The 22,343-nt window shown below is 39.0% G+C and overlaps 1 protein-coding gene across 3 annotated transcripts in view; it reads right to left on the reverse strand.

Moving 5' to 3' along the window:
* CNTRL (centriolin) overlaps positions 1-22,343 on the reverse strand; it is an 83,376-nt gene that overhangs the window by 11,299 nt on the left and 49,734 nt on the right. For all 3 annotated transcript variants that reach the window (XM_054727016.1, XM_054727017.1, XM_008152130.3), the window contains exons 19-34: positions 21,318-21,497; positions 20,452-20,568; positions 20,018-20,162; positions 19,406-19,551; positions 17,395-17,584; positions 15,792-16,105; positions 13,651-13,856; positions 11,708-11,900; positions 9,593-9,723; positions 9,316-9,456; positions 9,087-9,213; positions 7,883-8,047; positions 6,968-7,127; positions 5,825-5,940; positions 5,525-5,742; positions 2,845-3,002 (exon numbers count right to left, since the gene is read on the reverse strand). In XM_054727016.1, coding sequence (XP_054582991.1) covers positions 2,845-3,002; positions 5,525-5,742; positions 5,825-5,940; positions 6,968-7,127; positions 7,883-8,047; positions 9,087-9,213; positions 9,316-9,456; positions 9,593-9,723; positions 11,708-11,900; positions 13,651-13,856; positions 15,792-16,105; positions 17,395-17,584; positions 19,406-19,551; positions 20,018-20,162; positions 20,452-20,568; positions 21,318-21,497 — 2,707 coding nt within the window. The remainder of the gene's footprint in view (positions 1-2,844; positions 3,003-5,524; positions 5,743-5,824; positions 5,941-6,967; positions 7,128-7,882; positions 8,048-9,086; positions 9,214-9,315; positions 9,457-9,592; positions 9,724-11,707; positions 11,901-13,650; positions 13,857-15,791; positions 16,106-17,394; positions 17,585-19,405; positions 19,552-20,017; positions 20,163-20,451; positions 20,569-21,317; positions 21,498-22,343) is intronic.

Raw genomic sequence — 22,343 nt, forward strand, 5'->3', positions numbered from 1 at the left:
TAATTAAATGAGAAAATGCATATAAAGTATCATCATGTCTAAGACATAGTAGTAATCAACAAGTATACTATTAGCTAGAATTACCTAGTAACTTCTCCTAAATAATCATAAATAATTATAAACATTTGGTAATAAAGATATTATTTGCACCTTTGTTTTTCTTTTCAATACTATATAAACACACACATCCCTAGGAAAAGTCATCCCTTTGAGGGATGAGATCAAGAGTATTTTTTTAAAAATAAATCTTTACTGTTCAGATTATTACAATTGTTCCTCTTTTTTCCCCCCATAGCTCCCCTCAACCCGGTTCCCACCCCACCCTCTGCCCTTCCCCTTCCCCCACTGTCCTAATCCATAGGTGTATTTTTGTCCAGTCTCTTCCCGCACCCCCCACACCCTTTTCCCCCCAAGAATTGTCAGTCCACTCCCTTTCTATGCCCCTGATTCTATTATATTCACCAGTTTATTCTGTTCATCAGATTTTTTATTCACTTGATTTTTAGATTCACTTGATATGTATTTGTTGTTCATAATTTTTATCTTTACCTTTTTCTCCTTCTTCCTCTTCTTAAAGAATACCTTCCAGCATTTCATATAATACTGGTTTGGTGGTGATGAACTCCTTTAGCTTTTTCTTATCTGTGAAGCTTTTTATCTGCCCTTCAATTCTGAATGATAGCTTTGCTGGGTAGAGTAATCTGGGTTGTAGGTTCTTGCTATTCATTACTTTGAATATTTCTTGCCACTCCCGTCTGGCCTGCATAGTTTCTGTTGAGAAATCTGACAATTGTATGGGTGCTCCCTTGTAGGTAACTAACTGTTTTTCTCTTGCTGCTTGTAAGATTCTTTGTCTTTTGGCATTTTAATTATGATGTGTCTTGGTGTGGTCCTCTTTGGATTCCTTTTGTTTGGGGTTCTCTGCGCTTCCTGGACTTGTAAGTCTATTTCTTTCACCAGGTGGGGGAAGTTTTCTGTCATTATTTCTTCAAATAGGTTTTCAGTATCTTGCTCTCTCTCTTCTTCTGGCACCCCCATAATTCGGATGTTGGTATGCTTAAAGTTGTCCCAGAGGCTCCTTACACTATCATCATATTTTTGGATTCTTTTTTCTTTTTGCTTTTCCAGTTGGGTGTTTTTTGCTTCTTTGTATTTCAAATCTTTGACTTGATTCTTGTGATCTTCTAGTCTGCTGTTGGATCTCTGTATATTATTTTTTATTTCAGTCAGTGTATGCTTAATTTCTAGTTGGTCCTTTTTCATATTCTTGAGGGTCTTACTAAATTTATTGGCCTTTTCTAGAAAATTCTTGAAAAACTTTTTAACAGTGGTTTTGAACTCTATATCCTGTAGTTAGCTTTCCTCCATTTCTTTCATTTGACTTGTTTCTTTGTCTCTGCATTTTGGCTGCTTCCCTGAGTTGATAGATTGGCTTTGTGTGCTAGGTGTCCTATTAGGGCCCAGTGGCTTAGCCTCCCCAGTTACCTGATGTGGACACTCTAGGTGCTCCCCTTTATGGGCTGTGTGCACAGTCTTATTGTAGTTAAGCCTTGATTGTTGTTGGTATCACTGGGAGGAATTGACCTCCAGGCCAATTGGCTGTGAGGATCAGCTGTGTCTACGATGGGAGAACTTCTGTGCTGGAGACACCCTTATGAGACAAGACTTGCTTCAGTGGGGCTTTGGTGCTCACTGAGTCTGCCTCCTGAGTGTGTCCCTTATGGATCTGAGGAGTTGTAACCTGAATGGTCCTACTCTGACCCCTGGGTACACTGGCTCTTGGATCTCCAAGGAGGTGCTAATTTAGCCTCTGCCTGAGGCCACCTAGCAGGAGTTACGCAGAGATCTGCAGATTCCTATTCTTTGTTTGGGTTTTGGAGATGCCCAGATGAGGTGCAGCTGTGAAGCAATGCAAGCTGCTGTGGGGCCTTGGGCCTTCTTTCGGATGTTCTGGGTCTCACTGACGCAGCTGCAGTTTGTTAGGTAAGTTTAGAATTCAAAGGACAAGGCCATTCATATGCAAAAGCCTCTGCACTCAGCTTGGATGGGGTGGAGTCTCAGGGTGGAGCAAACAGCGATGGCTTCCCATCAGCCCTGCCCTACGAGGCCCCTGAGTCTCAGTGTCCCGCCATAATTGCCGCAAGCACCTCTGAGAGAAAGCCGCCCTAGAGTTTCGCCCGTTGCCAGACAGTCCAGTTTCTCCCCAAATGAGTCTGGGTCCCGAGTCTTGCCCAGAACTGGAGTTCAGAGCAGTCGGGAGCTTTTGTCTCCCACCCGCTTGAAAAAGCCAGCCGCATACTCAGTTGCCAGCCCTCTCCATGTGCGCACACACCTCCGTACCTCTGGACTTCACTTCCGCAGCTCCTGTGAGTCTCAGCGTGCTTTTCTCTTTCCTTCTAGTTGTAGAATTTCCACTCAGCCAACCTTCCTGTGGTTCTGGATGATGTCCATTTAGTTTTTTAGTTGTAGTTTTTAAATTGTTGTGCAAGGCAGCAGTTCAGGTGTTTACCTATGCCGCCATCTTGGTTTCTCCCTCTCAATAGTAATTTTTATTTCATCTTTTTGCTGTTTTGAAATTGTTCTTTTAAGAACAAAAATTAGTTTTAAACAGCTTTGAGATATTCATATAGGATGTATTTCACCCACTTAAAGTATACAATTCAGTGGCTTTTAATATATTCACAGTTGTACAAACATCACCATAATCTAAATTCAGAACACTTTTGTCATTTCTAAAAGAAACCTCAGGCCCATTTGTGTGAGTTATTTCTATAATAAGAAATATAAAACAATTAAAAGAATACCCTAAGAAAATGAAGAAGCTCCTACTGTGTGGCCTCATACCTTGTAGCTGCTGCTGCATGGCTGCTATGTCTTCATGCAGGGAGAGCTTGTCCTGGTTTAACTGGTCTAGCTCCTGCTGCAGTTTTCTGACACTCAATTCCAGTTTTTCTAAGTTCGATTGCTCCATTTTGCTATTTTCTTCTGTAGCTGCTAAAACCCTACCATCCAAGTAAAGAATAGATAGGCTGTCAAATATAAACTGTTCAAGCACACACAAGAGACCACTGAGGGGCAGTGTTACACTTTCACAAATTAGTTATGAACTCTGAATGATTATAAATCTTAAAAATTTAAGGCTCTTGCCGAAACCGGTTTGGCTCAGTGGATAGAGCGTCGGCCTGCGGACTCAAGGGTTCCAGGTTCGATTCCGGTCAAGGGCATGTACCTTGGTTGCGGGCACATACCCAGTAGGGGGTGTGCAAGAGGCAGCTGATCGATGTTTCTCTCTCATCAATGTTTCTAACTCTCTATCCCTCTCTCTTCCTCTCTGTAAAAAATCAATAAAATATATTAAAAAAAAAAATTTAAGGCTCTTCAATGCATTTTCAAAAAAACTATTTAAAAATAGGAGATTTTAAAAAAACACTCGCTAAATTGAAGTTTTATAAAAATCAGAGATGAAAATATGACTAGCACTAAGAATTCAAAAAATCCAACTGGTTAAAATGAATCTCTAACTCCTGATAAGTATAAAAGCAAGAAACACATTGTATCAGAGGATTTGCCCATAAGCAGACGTGCATGTGCATGCATTCTCTTACGTAACTGGGATCACACAGTATGCACTTGCTTTTGCCTGTTTTGTTTTGTTGTTGTTTTTTTCCCACTGAGTATCATTATTCTGAGATTCAGCCATGTTCTTGTAGCAACTCCATCCCTTTTTACTGCTGAGTAGTATTCCATGGTACGGATATACTGTAATTTGCCTATCTGTTCACCAGTTGATTGACATTTAGGGTGTTTCCAGTTTTTGGCTACTGCAAATAAAAGGTGCTATGAACATTCACGTATAGTCTTTGTTTGGACATATGCTTTCATGCCTCATGAGTAAATAACTAGAAGTGCAACTGCTGGATCTTCTGGTAGGTATATGTTTGTTATTTTAAGTAACTGCCAAACTCTTTTCCAAAGTGGTCTTACTAACATTTTACAATCCCACCAATCATGTGTGAAAGTTCCTGGCTCACATTAGGTACGCTTAGTCTTTAGCCATTCTAATAGGTGTATGATGATATCTCATTGTGGTTTTAATTGCATTTTCCTAATGGTCAATGATGCTGCACATCTTTTTATGTGCTTATTTACTACCCATATATCTCTTTAAGTGAATTCTCTGTTCAAATCTTTTGCCCATTTGAAAAATTGGATTGTTCCATTTTTTTATTATTGAGTTTTGAGAGTTTATATATATACACATTTTGGGTATGAGTCCTTTATAACATGTGGTTGTAAATATTTTTCTCCCATCTGTCTTTTCATTTTCTTAACAGTGTCTTCTGGGAGAATTTTTAAGTTTTGATGAAGTCCAAATTAATCAATTTACTCTTTCATGGATCATGCTTTTAGTGTCATAGCTAAAAAAAATTTGCCTAACCCCAGGTCACAAAGGCTTTTTTCCTAGGAGTTTTATACTTAGGTTTTACATTTATGGACCATTTTGAGTTAATTTTTATATACAGTGTGAGGTATGGATTGAGGTTCTTTCTTTTGGGGGGGAGGTTAGATACACAATTGTTTCAGTAACATTTTTTGAAAAGACAATCTTTTTTTTTTTTTAAATATATTTTATTGATTTTTTTTTTTACAGAGAGGAAGGGAGAGGGATAGAGAGTTAGAAACATCAATCAGCTGCCTCCTGCACACTCCCCACTGGGGATGTGCCCGCAACCAAGGTACATGCCCTTGACCGGAATCGAACCTGGGACCCTTCAGTCCGCAGGCCGACGCTCTATCCACCGAGCCAAACCGGTTTCAGCGACAATCTTTTCTCTAATGAAAAAGATGTCTTTGCATCTTTGTCAAAATCAGCTGGCCACATATTTGTGAGTTTACTTGTGGAATTTCTGTTCTGTTCCATAGATATATTTGTCTATCTTTATACCAATACCACAGTGTTTTGATTACCATAGTTGTATATTAATTCTTGAAATCAGGTAGTGTTAGCACTAAACATTTGTTCTTCTTTTTCAAAGTTGTTTTTGTGTCACAGCTAAAAAGTTTTAGACTTTATTCTAGGTTGTTTGCATATGAATTTTAGAACTAAACTGTCTATTTCTATTTTAAACGTCTGTTGGGATTTTGATTGTGATTGTTTTGAATTTATAGATCTGAGAACTGAATTGTAACAATATTATCTTCCTACCCACAAACAAGGTATATTTCTCCATTTATTTCTATCTCCCAGTATTTTAAGTATTATTTTATTTAAAAAATAAAACAAAATAAAACAAACAAACAAACAAAAAACCACACAACAGATTAAAAAAATGCTTTGGGGGGGCAAAGTGTAAAAACAAAGTAATTTGCCCAAAAATGCTATTGGTGAATTTCATTCTGATACTGAATTTGTGGCGTACTGTTCCTCCCTTTCTCAATTTTCCAAATTTTTGTATACTAATAGAGCGTTTATGGTTTAGCTTTCAAGAAGTGATCTTGCAAGCTCATTTGTTTCCATTCTTACCGTTTGGTTTGTGCCAACTTCTTTTCCCAGCTGTCACATTTCTCTTCCAGATCTTGCTTTTCTTCACACAAAGACTCAATACATGATTGCAATGCTCGGTTCTCAGCAGTTATTCGCTCTATTTCCCGTTTGTCCCTTTCGAGGAGCTGCTTCTGCCACTCTATTTCCCCTTTTTGTCGCACGGCTGCCTGCTGCAAATTCTCTAACTCCAGTTTCTCCTAAATCAGATAAAAGATGACTCAAACATGCTAAGAGACAAAGACTGCAGTTTGGTATTGGTAAAACAGCTTTGTTTATTACCTCTAATACTTCAACCTGAGTCTTCTCTAACTCAGACATCTTTTGATCATGCTGTAGCTTCAAACCTTGTAGCTCATTGTTTTCAAGGTGCAGCATGTCCAGAATATTCTTTAGTTCTAACAGAAACAAAACATGGTCCATGCTATCAAATGAATTTGGAAACATTTATAAAGTGTAACTGAAAAAAATGCTATTGACTGATACAAGAAACAAAAAATAATAAAAAAAATTGTTGTGCTGAATTAATGGAACTAATTGTTTTTTTAATGAAAAAATCATTTAAAAGTATTGCTAAGCATTAATGTTAACAAAACATTTTAATAAAAAAACATTTAACAAAGATCTAGTTCTAAAGGCATTAATCCTACCTAAAAGAATTTTAGACAAATAGGAAGAACTTTATAATATGTAAGTTGAGATTTACATATAACAACTCTTTTCCCTTGAAATATAGATTTTTAAATAGTAACTCTTTTTTCTTATTATAAAAATATTTGCTAACTATAAAAAATTTGAAAAAAGCATAAAAGAAAAAACCCATCCTTATCCCACCATCTAATCCAGTAACATTTTGATGTATTTCCTTCCAGAGCACATAGACACACAAACACATTTTTAAATGAATTCAGACTAGACTCTATATTGTTTTTACCTTTTTTGTTCACTCTCCACACCAGCATTTTTACATGTCATTAAATTTTAAAAATACAGCTTTTAAAGGGGTCATGTTTCCAAATTTTGTCATAAATTTTGCTGCAAGTAAACAACTCAGGCAGCTTAATTTGTGAAACAAGGAAGTAAAGGCTTCTCTTTAAAAAGAAATATTCCCGTGATGGGCATAAATGCTTACCTTCTTTAGATAACTAGAAATGGTGCAATAGGTATGAATTATAAGAGTATTGAAACTGGGAGAGTGTTCCAATTTATACTTTGACCAATAGCCTACAAGTTGGTCAGCAAGGAATATGATTATTTTGCTTTTAAATAAACTATCAATTTGAATGGCAGAAAATATCATTTTCCTTTTATAATCTGTAAGATTAACTTTTAAAAGAGGTTTATTTGACAATTTTTCTTCTATGACCTGGAATATAGACATTTCCAACCTCAGACCTTTATATGATTGTTTTCCTTTAAACTTACCAGTTTTATGTTTAGACATTTGCCCTAAAACTACCTGAAGATTTTCTTCTTCTTTTTCAATTTCCTGCTTTATAAGAGTAAGTTGAGTTTTTTTTTCACTAATTTGGACATTCAGTTCTCCTTTTTGAAAACTCATTTCTTCCAGAAGAGATTTCACTTCCTGTGCAAAAAAATAAAAAATAAAAAGTCACCTCCTGCCTTCACAAAATTATGAATGGAAACTAATATCAGTTCTGTTACTGTCTCATTTTATAAAAATTCTAATTTGGAAACAAGCTCATTTTTGCCTTTTATGTCAAGAACAACACTGTATTTTACACCACCATATTTCCGTATAGTAGAAGTAAAAAGGTAACATACTCTCTTCATTTAAAATGTATTTGTAACATTTGCCAGGTGCAAGGCAATGTGTTGAGGAGAAAAAAGACTGATTCAGGTATCTCTCCTGCCCTCCAGGGGCTTCATGCCTTGTGGGGAAGTAAGGCTGGGGACATAAACAAGATCAGGAAAGGCTAAGATGCCCTAGGAAACATGTAGAGTGCTACGAAATTCAAAAGAGAGAGAAACTCCTTCCAGGGTAAAGGAAAAGTCAGGGAAGTCTTAGTGGCATGAATCTGAACCAAGAAAAATAGGTAAGATCTGGACATACTCAGAAAGAGAATTCCTGGAAAAGAACAAGTGTGAGGAAAGTACAGAGGCAGAACGCCTTGGGCACGTCCAGAACACATTATTGGGGAGCTACACATGACAACCACAGCACAGCTATACAACACACCACCAAACTGATGATACAGAAGAGTCAAGATTTGGAAATTTACATTTGCATTTGGGAGGGAACCTATAAAAATATCTCAAAATAAACCTGTAGCCAAGCACTATCCTAGGACTCTTAAGAAAATCCACTGGGAAACATACCCTAATGTAATTGCACTTCTCAGTTACTTCAGTTTCGCCCAGTGTCAGGGCTTCCTGGAGGTCAGCTTTGGCCTGGACCATGCTTTCTTGGAGTAGATGCAGCTCCTCCTTTTTATGCCCTAACTGCCTGTCCAAGACAGCCATCTCCTGCTGCTGAGCTGTCACCTGCATTAAAGAAAAGTGAAGAATATAAAGCTTGACAAAGGCCACAACCTAAAAATTGTGGGGAGACATTAGGAGCTAGCCTAATTATAATTATCCGGGTTGCAAGAGTGAGAAAAGCCAGGCGTGGAAACAGGCATGAAATGCCTAATAAAGACCTTGAGCTCACATATGTAAAATCACTCAAATCATACCAAAAGCAAAAGTGGTACAATAATGATCCCTCAGGTTATGGTTTTTAAAGAACTTTCCTATCTCTACCTTATTCCATTTGACAACTACTTTGACAATGGAAGTTAGGCAGGGATTTTTAAAATGTATTCATTTTGTAAATTTAAAAATTGCGTATAGCCCTAACCGGTTTGGCTCAGTGGATAGAGCGTCGGCCTGTAGACTCAAGGGTCCCAGGTTCGATTCTGGTCAAGGGTATGTACCTTGGCTGCGGGCACATCCCCATTGAGGGTGTGCAGGAGGCAGCTGATCGATGTTTCTCTCTCATCGATGTTTCTAACTCTCTATCTCTCTCCCTTCCTCTCTGTAAAAAATCAATAAATATATATATATTTTTAAATTGCGTATAATTTTAAGAGCAACACATATTTATTTACAGAAAAAGCAAAAATGCAAAAGAGAGAAAATGGAAAATCCTCACAGCCCCCCCTTATCAAATGACTCCTTTTGTACTTTGGTATAGATTACAAATACAAACATAAGTAAACACTCCAGAATGCCACTCTTTCCAAGTAGTTTGCAATTACTTTCTCTTGGCATCATTAATAAAACTTTAGATTTAACATAAACGATCTGAGTATATACTGTTCTGAGACTCCTTTTACTCAATAACATGTTTTACTGAGTTAGGATTAAAACTTGGGTTGGACTCTACTCTTAACCTCTACGATATATAGTTTCACTTATGCTTTAAGTTTTATTTTGTATTTTCCAGTCTTTTCTACAAACATGTATTACTTTTTATAATCATCACATGAATGTAGGTTTCAAAGCAGCATGCACTGGTTGTTCAAGGCATCTGTTTCCATACCTGGCTTTTCAGCTTCTCCAGCTCTGCCCTCTTGGCCTGCAGGAGGGTCTCTGACTCTTTAAGGACCTGCAAGTGATGATCCTCACTGCGTTCTGCGGCCTCGATGTCTTTTTGCAGTTTCTGCAACCTACAAAGCACACAATAATAGAGCAGATCCAAATGGAGACTGAGCCCCAATCTGTCTACCAGCACAAGCCCCTAGAAGCCCCAGAGAGGCCATAATACTTACTCTTCGGTCAGTTTTTCCTTCTTCTTGTTTAGACACTGGAAGTCTGAGTCTTTTGCTGCAACAACCTTGTTTATTTCTTCCAAGATTTCTTCTTGTTCGATTTTGTGCTGCTCCAAATCCTTTGTGTCAGCCTGGATCAATCTAAAACATCGATTTATTCCTCCAAGGCCCTTAGACTTAACATGCACTATTTATCATAAATCAATTATTATCCTCTTCGAACTAAACTTTTCATTCATCTTACTGAATATATAAATGGCTGAGGGATTCCACCTACCTGAGCTGCTGGTCGGCTTTGACAAGGTTGACAGCAGTTTCCTGAGCTCTCCTTTCTAATTCCTCAGCATCTTTCTCAGTTTGCAATAACTTTCTCTTGGCATCAGCGAACTTTTCAGCAGCATTTTTTGTCTAGAAAACAAACTATCATTAAAAGCAATTCATTTACAGACTTCTCTTACAGCTATTGGTAGTGTAAATTGGTATAACTCTTGGCAAACAAGGCAATACAGAAAAACTTTAAATGTTCATTCACTGTGACTGTCCAATTCTCAGAAAAAAATTCAGAAGTAAATAACTACCACACAGAAATACTCAATGTATATTGGAAATTATATAAGTGGACAAATAATATATTCAACAAGTGTTAATGTATCAACACAATGGAATACTGTGCAGCCTTTAAAATAGAGTGACAATATAGCAATATGGGAGAATGTTAATGATATTATGATGACTTAAAATTTTACAAGCACTGTAAGAGCAACTATGTAAAACTATATCTGTGTCATCAAAGACAGAAAGGCTATACAAAAATAAAAATAATCATTTAAGGGTAATGAGACTGGATGATCTTATTTAAGAAATAATCTGTAATATTATTATATGTTACTTTTTTTCAATTAAAAATATCTACCCAATTAAGTAGCAATGAAGTGATTTTACTAATATTCCCTCCACACAGAGATGCTGGCTGTACTCTAGCTATTATCATGTTAAGTAAAACCTGAACAGTCTGAAGATGATTTAATTATGGCTGACAAACACAGATATTAAATACTTTAAAAATATATATATTTTTTTGATTTCAGAGAGGAAGAGAGAGGGAGAGAGAGATAGAAACATCAATGATGAGAGAGAATCATTGATTGGCTGCCTCTTGCATGCCCCCTATGGGGACTGGTTTCTGTCAGTTTCATCAGCAAAGCACTGAACAAAGCTTGGTATGCACTCCAGAATGCCACTCTTTCCAAATAGTTTTTTGTTTGTTTGTTTTTGTCTCTTTCCATGTCAAGTTTTAACTTGTCTGGCACATTCCTTACAAAATATAGCATTTCTCCCTTCCTCTTCCTCCTTAGCAAGCTGCCTCCCTGAGTCATTTTGGGAAGATGAAGGGAGAAGAGCTTAGCTTTGGTTCACTTACTATCTCTGCCTACTACTGGTATCATCAATTTCCTTTTACATGCCAGTGATAAGTTTTTCTCTAGTCCTGCTCACACCTATTTTCTCTCACAATAATATAACATGTGACAGAAGAAGGAACTGATCATTTGAAAAGAGATGAGGATAGTTTTCCATTCTTATTAAAACCATCACTCAAAGAATTTCTTTAATAAGTCATTCATTTCCATTCTTGGGTAATAGATTTCTGTTCTTTAAACCAATCCATTTTTAAATATAAAAAAATAATAAAAATTAATTAATTAATTAATTAATTAATTTTAAAAAATAGTAATTCCTGAAGTTGCTCCATGTGGGTATGGGACTTTATCCTGGAATTCTCACCTAACTAAAAAAAAGATCTCTCGGTGAGACAGAACCTTAACTGTGTGACCCTGGGCCAGTTAACAGCCTCTCTGAGCTACATCTGTCAACTGGCTAACAATCACTTTACATGGTTGCCAGGAAGGTAAAATGAAAATAAATAAAATATCCAATATTATTTCAGACAAAAAAATATTTGATTTTTTATATCCTTATCAACTTAGAGAACAAAGTAAGACTAGGAGTCCTGTAAGGTACAATGTTGCTTTATAAAAATATAAGATTGATGTATTTAATAATTACAGATATCAAACCAAATAAACAAAGACTCACATAGATAAGGAAGTGGCAAGTATTAGGAACTAATGACTTCAGAAGCTTTAACTATGCTACTTCATTTAATTAATATTAAACAGCATTGGTATTCTTAATCTGAATTTAAGTATGAGGAAAGCAAAGCTCAGGGACTTAAGTGATTTGCCCAAATTTTCATAGCTCCTAAACTAGCAGCATCTACTAGCCTACAACATGGCTGTCTGACTTGGACAACTTTAATCTTATCACATTTTCTTTCTAATCCTTCATGCTGACAACAGTAAGCTGTCTCACCCCAAACCACAACTGAACATACTTTCTCTTCTGTGCATGAAAGTTCACTCTCAGCTTCCGCCAGCAGTCGATCAGCTTCCCTGAGCTCTGCTCGACGTTTCAGAAGGGTCTTCTCAATACACTCAATTTCATCTACAATATCCTCATGGTGTTTGAGTGATTCTTCCATTTCTTGTTCATTCATAAAACTCTCCATATTTCCATCAATGAAATCTCTAAAAAAATCATATACATGCACATCAAAGTATTTTAAATGTTATAATACAGACACGTTGAGCCTAAACCAATGTGGATATTTCTATTCTTCTGTGGAATAAAAATAAAACCACTACCACAATAATGATCCATTCCCTCAAAATTATCCTTCAAGAGACAGCTAGCCCCAAAGACTGCCTAATTTCGTCTGTTCTGCTAGACAAGTACAGTGACAATATCTGATGTGATACAGGGTTCGGTAACTCAAGGCTATCTTGTCAAAATTACTTGAAAACAAGACCATCTATGGCAAAAGAAAAAAAAAATTGAAAGTAAATCTATCGATATATTCACAGATTCATCTTTAAATGGAGGTATATAGAAACTTTTACTTTTTCCTTTGAACATTTTTATGTTATCAAATTCCCTAAAATGATCATTTAAGTTACACTTTTATATCTGGGAAAAGAAGTGGTTATCCCACTGCCCTGCCATCCTCCTCAAAAAATTATCCCTCACATATACACCTACAAAAATAATAGAAATAAACATTCCCAAACCCTCAAACATCTTATCCAAAAGTCTTTGCTTTTCCCTGCCAGGTCTGTTAGAAGGCAGAGACCATATCTCACTCACCTCTGTGTCCTTCACAGGACTCCCCTCAACCCTGGTAGCTTGGGCCAGTCTGGCTTAAATGACAAAAACTGGGGAATTGTCATAATCCACGGCCTACTGCAGAAGAGGAGCTTCTACATAAGTGACCCACTCCGCAAATACTGCATTCATTGACAGACCCTATGCCAGGTGCTGCGGCACAGAAAGGGAGGCCCAGCTACCGTCCTCCTCTGTTCCTTAAAACATGGTGTGAACAGTACTATGCCCAAGGCTGCCAACCCCAAATTGTGAGAGCCCAAGATGAGAAAGACTTTGTGTAAAAGGGAATCCTTGCCCTTTGTCTTGGAAGACAGGTAGGAGTTAGGCAGGGTTAGAGTAATGAAGCCATTTCAGACAAAGGACAGTATGTGTAACAGTGGGGAGGCAGAAGAAAATGTGGTGCTTAGGGAAACCACAGCAAAGTAAGTAGAGCCAGAACAACACTGTGTGTGGGACAGCAGGATGAAAAAGGCAGGCAGAATTCAGATCTTGGTGGGTGGGGTACATTCTGATGGGACTGAGAGTCACACAGATGAGTGGTACAGTGAGATTTGTAACCAAGTCAACAGGTAGAAGGAAAAAAAGAGATTAAGATGTAGAAGGCCAGTGTGGAAGCTAATGCAATGACCTAGGATGAAACTGATTAAAGGCCAGTGCAGTGGAGATCAAAGAAGGGGTCCAGATTCAGAGCTCTTTTGAGTAGAGTCAGTAGGACTTGGAGACTAGCTGGATGCTGGGGGGAGTGAGGGAAAGGGAGATGTTGACAAAACCTGGCAGGGTAACGGGGGAGGGGGAATGGTTGTGCCATTTTCCAAGAGGGACTACAAGAAGAGTTGATTTGAATTACTGGCTAAAAGACTTGAAGCTTACACTGTCCAATATGGTAATCACCATGTGGATATTAAATTAATTTAAATTAAATTCTGTTCCTCAGTTCCATTAGCCACATTTCACATACTCAATAGCCACATGTGGCTTTGTGACTACTGCTTTGGACAATACAAATCTAGAACATTTTCAAGATCATAGGAAGTTCTATTGGAAACACTGATTCAGGTTATCTTAATGAACAAATATTATAATCATCTGAATTATAAAAATAAAATGGCTAATTACTTTCGCTGTTGATGCTTCTGGATGGTTCTATGTAATTCTTCTACTTCATGCTCTAAGTCTTTCTTCTCTTGCAAAAGACCATCAATATTATGATGCAGTTCTTCCATTTCTTTCTCAGACTGCTGCTTGGATACTCTCATCCACTGTTCCCATTTATTTGATTTTAAATGCTGCATTATGTCTTCCAATCTAGAAACTTCACTCTCCTAAACCAAGAAAAAATGCAATATTGAAACATCATGTTTTCCCTCTTTCCTGCCCAAAAGCTGAAATTAAATATGGTTAAAGTGGCATGTCTGGCTGAAACCGGTTTGGCTCAGTGGATAGAGCGACGGTCTGCGGACTGAAGGGTCCCAGGTTCAATTCCGGTCAAGGGTATGTACATTGGTTGCGGGCACATCCCCGGTGGGGGATGTGCGGGAGGCAGCTGGTCGATGTTTCTCTCTCATCGATGTTTCTAGCTCTCTGTCCCTCTCCCTTCCTCTCTGTAAAAAATCAATAAAATATATTTTTTTTTAAAAAATAAATAAATAAAGTGGCATGTCTGACCTGAAAATGGTGGTAGTTTTTAAAGCTTCAGTATATGAAGAAAAAGTAAGTCAATTTTTCACAAGTCATAGATGAAATGAGTGTATTAATAAAACTTTAGACTTTTCCATCAGTCTAACTATGGTTGATAAACATTCACCAAGTACCTCTTGTGGACACCTCTGCCTCCAGAGTTCAGCATCTAGCAGAAGAGATACAGGCCTCTCGCTCCTCTGGGCACATGGGAGAGAAGCTCTATGAGCAGGCTGACCAGAGGAAGAGGTGTTTTGCCTGGGTTTTGAAGAACAAATGATATGGGAAAGACCTAAGCTGAGGAAATAACATGTACACATTATAGGGAGGTGTGTACATGGGAGCTCCACACCTGGGAGCCCTGCTGGTATGGCTCAGTTAGTTGGGCATCCTCCCATCCACTGAAAGGTTGCCGGTTCCATTCCAGGTCAGGGCACATGCCCGGGTTGCAGCTCTATACTGATAAGGGGCATGCAGGAGGCAGCCTATCGATGTTTCTCTCCCTCTCCCTTCCTCTTTCTCTAAAAATCAATAAACTATTCTTTAACAAAAAAAAAAAGTGCACCTGGGAAACTATAGAAACAGCTGGGTACTACTGGGGAGTAAAAGAACCAGCTTAAGAGATTATCAAACACTGAACCAATAGAATTGCTAAAACTCGATGTGCATTGAAAAACTGCAAGACAATGTGAATGATTATCATTTTTAACCATATTAATGCACACAGTCCCTCTAAAACTAGTCTGACCTATTAAAATGGGATGGTGGCTGACACCCAAGTGTCCTAGTCCTTTACCTTCCCTTCTTTTCAATCTGCTAAGAAGAAAAGGAAAAAAATAAAGCGCTCCAGGTGTCTTGAGTTTGGAGGAGGAGCTTGTAAAATAAATTTTATTTTTTTAGAACCATAAAGTTATAAGATAAGCTAGTGATTAGGAAATAATCATTGCTTGGAATCTAAACTAAGAAAAGAACATGAGATATAGTAAAAATTTACACATAGTAAAGCAAACCACAAATAAATACACAAATAAATGTTGTGCAGTCATACTATTTAGAAGCATTTGTAAAACCGTGGGGAAATGCTTGCAATATTAAAGGGGACAAACAGATACAAAATTCTGTGTACAAAAAAAAAAAACTATGAAAAGAAATAATAATCAATAAACCTCACCACCCAGAAATAATCCCCATCAAAAGTAGTTTGCTGTGTGCTACTCATCCACATGTGTATGGATATACACACATATAAACACATGTATGTGTATAAGTACAGGCACTCATATATAAATATACTTACACATACACATTAATATAGTATTCATCAGTAGAAAAACATATAAGCTTTCTAAAAATGATTATTTTCTGTACTATTTTGTTCTATAAACCTGGTTTGTAGACTGATCTGGTACCCTAAATCCTGTCCAGTATTTTAATAAGAAAATGGTTGCTCAGTTCTAAACAGCCTTACAAACATACTTTGGGGATATAATCCATTCATAAGTAGGCCAATTTATTAAGTAACCTTATTCAGTCTCCCATGGAAGCAGTATGAATAGGGGGTCTTATATCTTTGCACTTACTAAGTTACGGTGTTCCGGGACGTTGCAATGCAGCACGCCCACAGGGATGAGGGGGATGGAGAAGTTGGGGGGTGGAGGTCCATAAACGATGGGAACCCCAGAAGGAGGTGGGCCATAAACAACAGTGCCAGGCGTGAGAGGTTGGCTATTGTTGGGCAAGGGAGGAGGTGGTGCATACAGGGCCATGCCTTGGGGCACAGGAGAGCCATCAGGAAACACAGTGTATATCATGTATCCAGGAGGAGGCACAAATGGGTGGTCCTCCTGGTCATCCAGCTCGCTCTCTTCTGGGCTGTCTCCTCTACTGTCTGCATCTTGAAAGAAATAAACAGAAGAGGTGAGGGGGTAAGAGATCAACCAAAGGACTTGTATGCATGCATATGAGCAAAACCAATGGACACAGATGGAGGTGGGGGGTGGGAGTGGGAGAGGGTGAAGGGCATGTGCTGACGGGGGGGGGGGCGGGTGGCCAGGGAGAGGTCAATGGGGGGAAAAGGAGACTTATGTAATACTTTAAACAATAAAGAATTTAAATTAAAAAAAGAAAAGTGTTTTACCCCCATGGCTTACTAGGTAAACAAATTTAGCAGAAAACAGCAGCATTTAGGCCAGATACCAGAAATCTTAGAATAAAATTCTATAAAAAAAAGGTAAAAGCAATTTTGAAAAGCAGATGAAAACAGGGATTCAAATTATTTTCAATGGCTGATACCTGAGTTTTTCTTATGCCTATCTATTGGTTTGTGTTGGTTTTGTTTTTTTCCCCTTGTCTTCATTCATTCATTTATTCAGCAACCATTTGGGTGCCTGCTTCGCTCAATGTAAAAGGAGATATGCTATGAAATCCCTCAGCTCTCAGCATTTACCACCATCACAATGCACAGCACTCTCTAAGGTGTTGATTTACTTACTTACCAACCCTACCAGCAGGAAATATGTTTATCACTGATGACAGAGAACCTAGCACACAGCAGGCACTCAATAAACAGGTCCTGAATGAACAAATTCTCAGAAGGTGGTACTTCCACTTTAAAGATTTACAGTTTCAGAGTAGCTAAATAATTTGCCTATGGTCATACAGCTACTTAGTGAGAGACCCAAGATTTACTCCAGGTCTGACTCATTCCCACAAAGCTATAGAAAATAGACTTCTAACACTTTATTTTAGTCAAGCATATTAATGCCATGATTCGAGGATGTAAGCTGCCACACTCCAGGAGCACAGGCAAAGAAGTGGCTCAGTCTGCCTGGGTGAGACAGGGTAGAGGAAGGCTCCATAAAAGGAGTGGTGTTTGAGGACCTGGATAAGTACAAATAGGTGTGGGAGAGGAAGGAAGAAAAAGGACATTCCAAACAGAGGGCTTAAACATGGAGGTCTGAGAACATAGCATGCTGAATCTTAGGCAGCTGGATATGGCTGATGTGTGGGAGAGTGATAGGAGGTGAGATAAAAGGACAAGAGGTCACTGGCCACGACCAAGTCACAAAGGCCCTTGCAGAGCAAGCTAAGGAGTTTGGATTGTGTCTTATGGATTTCAGGGAACCAATAAAAAGTTATTAAACAGGCAAGAGAAATACATCTACCTTGTGTGACCTAACTTACCTCTATTTGAAAACGATTTATGTAACCCACTCCTGATGGGAGAATAAACCCAGTATCCTGAGGCAGGTGGAGGTCCACTGCCTTCCTTCCCATCTGACTGCCCAGGATGCGGTTTTCTAATAGGAGTTGAGGCTGCGTACTTTAGGCCAACACCAGAGTCCTTGGTGGCCTGGGAACTGTGGCTGGAAACCTAAAACAAATGACAGTAGAGCACACGATCTATCCTATATAATAAAAGGCTAATACGCAAATTGTCCCCTCGACTGGGAGTTTGACCAGGAGTCTGACCAGGGGGCAGGGTCGTCCGTCCAACCACCCGCAGCCCCTCCCTCCAGCTGGCCCCACCCCCAAGCGGTCCCTTCCACCCTGCCACTCATGCACGAATTTGTGCACCAGGCCTCTAGCTACAAATGAAAAGGTTGATTTGGAGAAATAAAATCTAGAGCAAAACTGAGATGTAGCAACAAAACTATTTTTTCATAAATCACAATTCTCACTTTTCACAAATAGAAGAGAGATGTGATTACATGATCAGGTAAAATGCCTGGGTGTCTGCCTCACTATTCCAGGACTTATCTTTCCTAGTGGTTTCTCTTCTTTTGCCTTGTCCTTGATTGCCCAGCAACTGAAGCAAAATACACCAGTCAACTTTCAAGGGAATCTGGGGATATTAGCCTCCTGCTGCCCTGGGAGCTTGGCATGGCTTTAAAGTGCTGCTCTTTCTCTAAGGAGACGGTCTATCCAGTCATAGGTCTATCCTCCAAATCCTCACCCACACTGCTTCCACCACCAGCCCTGGTTGTGCCAAGGATGTTGGCTTCCTTTAGTTTTCTGAGTGAAGAATCTCAGAATCTGCTCTTTGGGGTGCTGATTAAGTCTACACAGCCCTAGGATCCTAGCATGTCACACTGCTTCTCTGACTGATGCTTGTCAGCTAAATCTGGCAAGATGTTACTCAGCCCCTCTGCTTTCGAGGAGTGCTCCTTACAGTCCTCTCCTCACTCTCCACACCACATTCAGGTCTCAAGCCCTGACCATTTTGTCTCCTGAACATCATTCAATGCCATCTCTTCTGATCTAGTCCCACTGCTCTAGCTCTGGTCTCTATCCTTCAACTGAATGTGTTCAAACAGCTTCACACAGAGTTCAGCCACTACAAGTCTAGCCTCCATACTCAGCCCAATTATTTGTCCTAAACTATAGCTCTGATCGTATTACCACCATCACAATGCACAGTTTCCCAAGGCCTACATAATTAAGTGCAAGGGATTTTTTAAGCCCTTTTTAAAAAGCATGACCCCAATCTACTTTGCCAGCTTCACCTTTCATTGTTCCCATCCAACCCTCCAGCCCCACAGGTTACTTCCACAAAAGGTGTTCCCTCCTTCCTAAAAGCCAGTTCCTTAATGGTTGCTAAGTGTTGACTTCACCACCCTGCCTGTGAAGCCTTCCTTCCTGAACTCCCCACAAAGTGAATCCTTCACACCTCTCTGCAACCAGAGTACACAGGTCAAGTCTGCTGTCACATGCATGTCACTGCTTTGTAATTACATTGGTGTGCCTGCCTTCCCTGCCAGCACATGAGCTCTTTGAGAGCAGAGGCTATATCATTCATCATGGTCCCCCACCATTGCCTAGCACTAGATTTCAGTAACCACTGAATGAATGTTAGTTAAAATGAAATGAAATCCAGATGCCTATTTTTCTGAGTATCTGCACAATTCTATACCCACGTTTTAACAGGCCCTCTGGGCTCAAGTCATCTTATCCCCTTATAGGATTCCCAATCAGGGACCCCACACTATACCACATAAGCATGAATGGGTAACTGCCACATTCCTTGGGAAGGCCCTACTTTCATCTCAAATATGGAAAACACTTAAGAACCTCAATGCATGGCTTAGCCTAGATATGTGTTCTTGAACCCTGTTCACAAATTTGGGGAAAAGAACACTGTCACACTTTCTTCAAGAAAATTCAGTATATACTCCCAGCACCACAGACTTCCTACTTTTGATGATGATGGTGGCGGCATAAAGTACCAATAGCCTCGTCTTTTGAAAGGATCTGCCATGCTGCTGATGTAATCATTCTGACAAGAAACTTCACGTCGAAGGTCAGCAATTTCTTCCAAAATGTTTTCAAAGTTTCCTTTATCTGTAAAGGAAAGCCATTATATAAAGTTGGCTATGAAACCATCTACTTCCTTCCTCTCTCAAATACAAGTGATTTGATGAGAGTCAATGACTTTTATCAATTCCTCAAAGCTGACTTTCAGCCTGCCTAGCTAACATTTAAAGAGCACAAACATAGCCTTCTGTTGTTCACTTATAAAGTAAGCTAGAGAAAGAAAATAAACAGATTTGTAAACATCATTTATTTTGAAAATACAAAAATAATCTCCTATCTATTTGTGATCAAATCCTTTAATACAATACTATACTTACATAAAAAATTTTTTAATTCTCTGCTTTTATTTATTAAGCTAATTATCACAGCTGGTAAATCAAGCATAGAACTGATGTGTAACAGTTAAATAAATTTTCTAAAGGTCAAAAACAAAACAAAAAAAAGTTTTAATTTTAGAACTACAGTACCACTACCACAAAGGCCAATACTTTACCGGCCCCAGTGAGGTCTAGTAAGTTCCGCAGCCTTGCGATCTCTGTCCTTTGCCTCTCCATGGTCTCATTCAGCTTCTCCATTTCCAGTACCTGTGAGTCTGCTCCTGTGGTATCTACATCTGCTTTCTCCATCTCAATACGAAACTATTGAGAAATCAGACACACAAAGTTCCCAATGAATATTCTTTCACATATTGCACTTATTCTTGCCACTGACTGTAATTCTAGAATTTTTACTTAGTACACTTTACTAATGAGGAAACTGCCTCACTCCTTATAGTTAAACTATACTGTCCTTGGCACACAGAAAATAAAGCACTGACTGACTAGTGACTGCAATTCAAAATCATTTGTGATGTCCCCTCCAGTGATCAATCTTTTAGGAACTGACAAGGACCCAATCAGGAGGAAGTCTCAAGGTACCAGAACTGACCTGTTCCTCTTTACCCCTGAGAAGATTCTGTAGGAGTTCAATCTCTGCTTCTGCTCGAGTCAGATCCCTGGCTGCTTGCATGGCCTTTCTGCTGAACCTCTCTGTTTCCTGCAACTCCTATTGGGACAGAGGTATGAGTAAGGCACCACAGCTCTCATAGGTTGTTTTCTTTTCTTCTTCCTCCTAGTTTGATTCCTCTGATTTCATCAGATTGCCTGCCTGGCTATCCCATGTACATGTGATGCCAAGTCCCACCTTGTCCCCTGCTGTTCCCATCACCTGGCAGGCTGTTCCACCCCTCTATGGGTGGAGTAGGGTGCTGCATCAGAAGTGAGCAGGGCTCAATTTTTCCTTCACTGTTCTACAGTCTTCCATGTCTGGTGTCTCTATGGACTCTCATCATTAGATTCTCTCCTATGATCTACTGTCTTAATCTCATTAGCATTTGCATTCTATAAAGACTGTATCAGACATTATCTCAGTCAGGAGTAATCACAGCCCTATGAGGTAACATATTAATCATCTGACTGAACAGGATGAAAAGTCTGAGATTCAGGAGGATTACATGGTGAGCCTTTAAGACCTTTACTTGGGTCTGCAAAGACAGCTATCTCCCTAAGCAGACCCCTACACTTTGAGGTAGGGATGGTATGTTTCATTTGATGGTTCCTTTCAGGATTCAATAGAGTGCAAGACCCATGGCAGGGCTGTGAGAGGAGAAATGCAATCTTCAGGTCTGAAAGGAAACATACAACTTTATAGTGGTTTAATAAATAGCCAAAGTCTGTAAGAAGATCAGTAATACAAGTTATGTTTTTTGACAGCAGCAGCACTGGTGGAAACTTGTTCTGTACACGTGAACTCACCTCTGCTCGCTCCTGGTTAATTTTCATAACAGTTCCATGAAGGGACTTAAGCTGGTCTTTAGCAATGGTGAGCTCAGCTGTGGCTAGCTTATCAGAGGCAGCCACTGCTTTTTTTAGTTTCTTTAATTCTTTATCTAGACCAAGAAACTGCTCCTGAGATTTGGCATCTTCAAGTTTCTTCTAAAATAAAAGAAATATTAAACATGAATCATTTGTTAACAAGAGTTAATATGTAATTAATATTAGGGCAGGGACACTATTCACTGCTACATACCCCATGCCTAGAACAATACCTGGTACATAGTAGTTGTTCCTAAATACTCACTAAGTGAATGAATAAATAAAATCATCTCAAAACTGTAAGATAAACTTAGAATGAAATCAGTCTTCTTAGTCAAGAATCTTAGTGATTATAAATTCATTCACTGATTGGAAAAACATTTCTTGGCACTATCACCAAGTGATGGACTACCTGCTTTGAATCACTGAGTCAGGCCGTAGGCATATGGTGGCAAAGAAAACAGATTTGGCTGTTGCCCTCAAGGAGCTTAGGAGAGTTATTAAATACCTACAGAGACAAATAACTAAAAGTGATTAGTGCTATCAGAACAGAGCACTGTCTGAGAGAAAAGCAGGGAGACCTAGATTGGTGGGAAGGCAGCAGTAGGAAGAAGAATAGTAAAGAACATGGTCCAGGAGAGGGAATGGCAGGTGCGAAGAAGGCCAGGAGGGAAGACAGAACTTGGCATTTTTGATGAGCCGAAGGAAAGAGCATACTGAGAAAAGGAGTGAACTAAACAGAGGTAATCATGCAGGGCCTCATAAGCTTAAGAATTTTGGTCTTTATAATAAGAACAACAGAAGCTACTAGAGATGGCGGAGACATGGGTGGAACTGACAAGAGCCAATTCACATTTCTGAAAGAACATGTTGGCTGCTCTGTGGAGCAGGGTCATGAGCCAAAGTGGGAGACATGTCAGGTGGTCACAGCAGTTGTCCAGAAGACAGAGGATGGCTGAATGAAGG

The sequence above is a fragment of the Eptesicus fuscus genome, chromosome 15 (genome assembly GCF_027574615.1).
Source record: "Eptesicus fuscus isolate TK198812 chromosome 15, DD_ASM_mEF_20220401, whole genome shotgun sequence".
Taxonomy (NCBI): domain Eukaryota; kingdom Metazoa; phylum Chordata; class Mammalia; order Chiroptera; family Vespertilionidae; genus Eptesicus; species Eptesicus fuscus.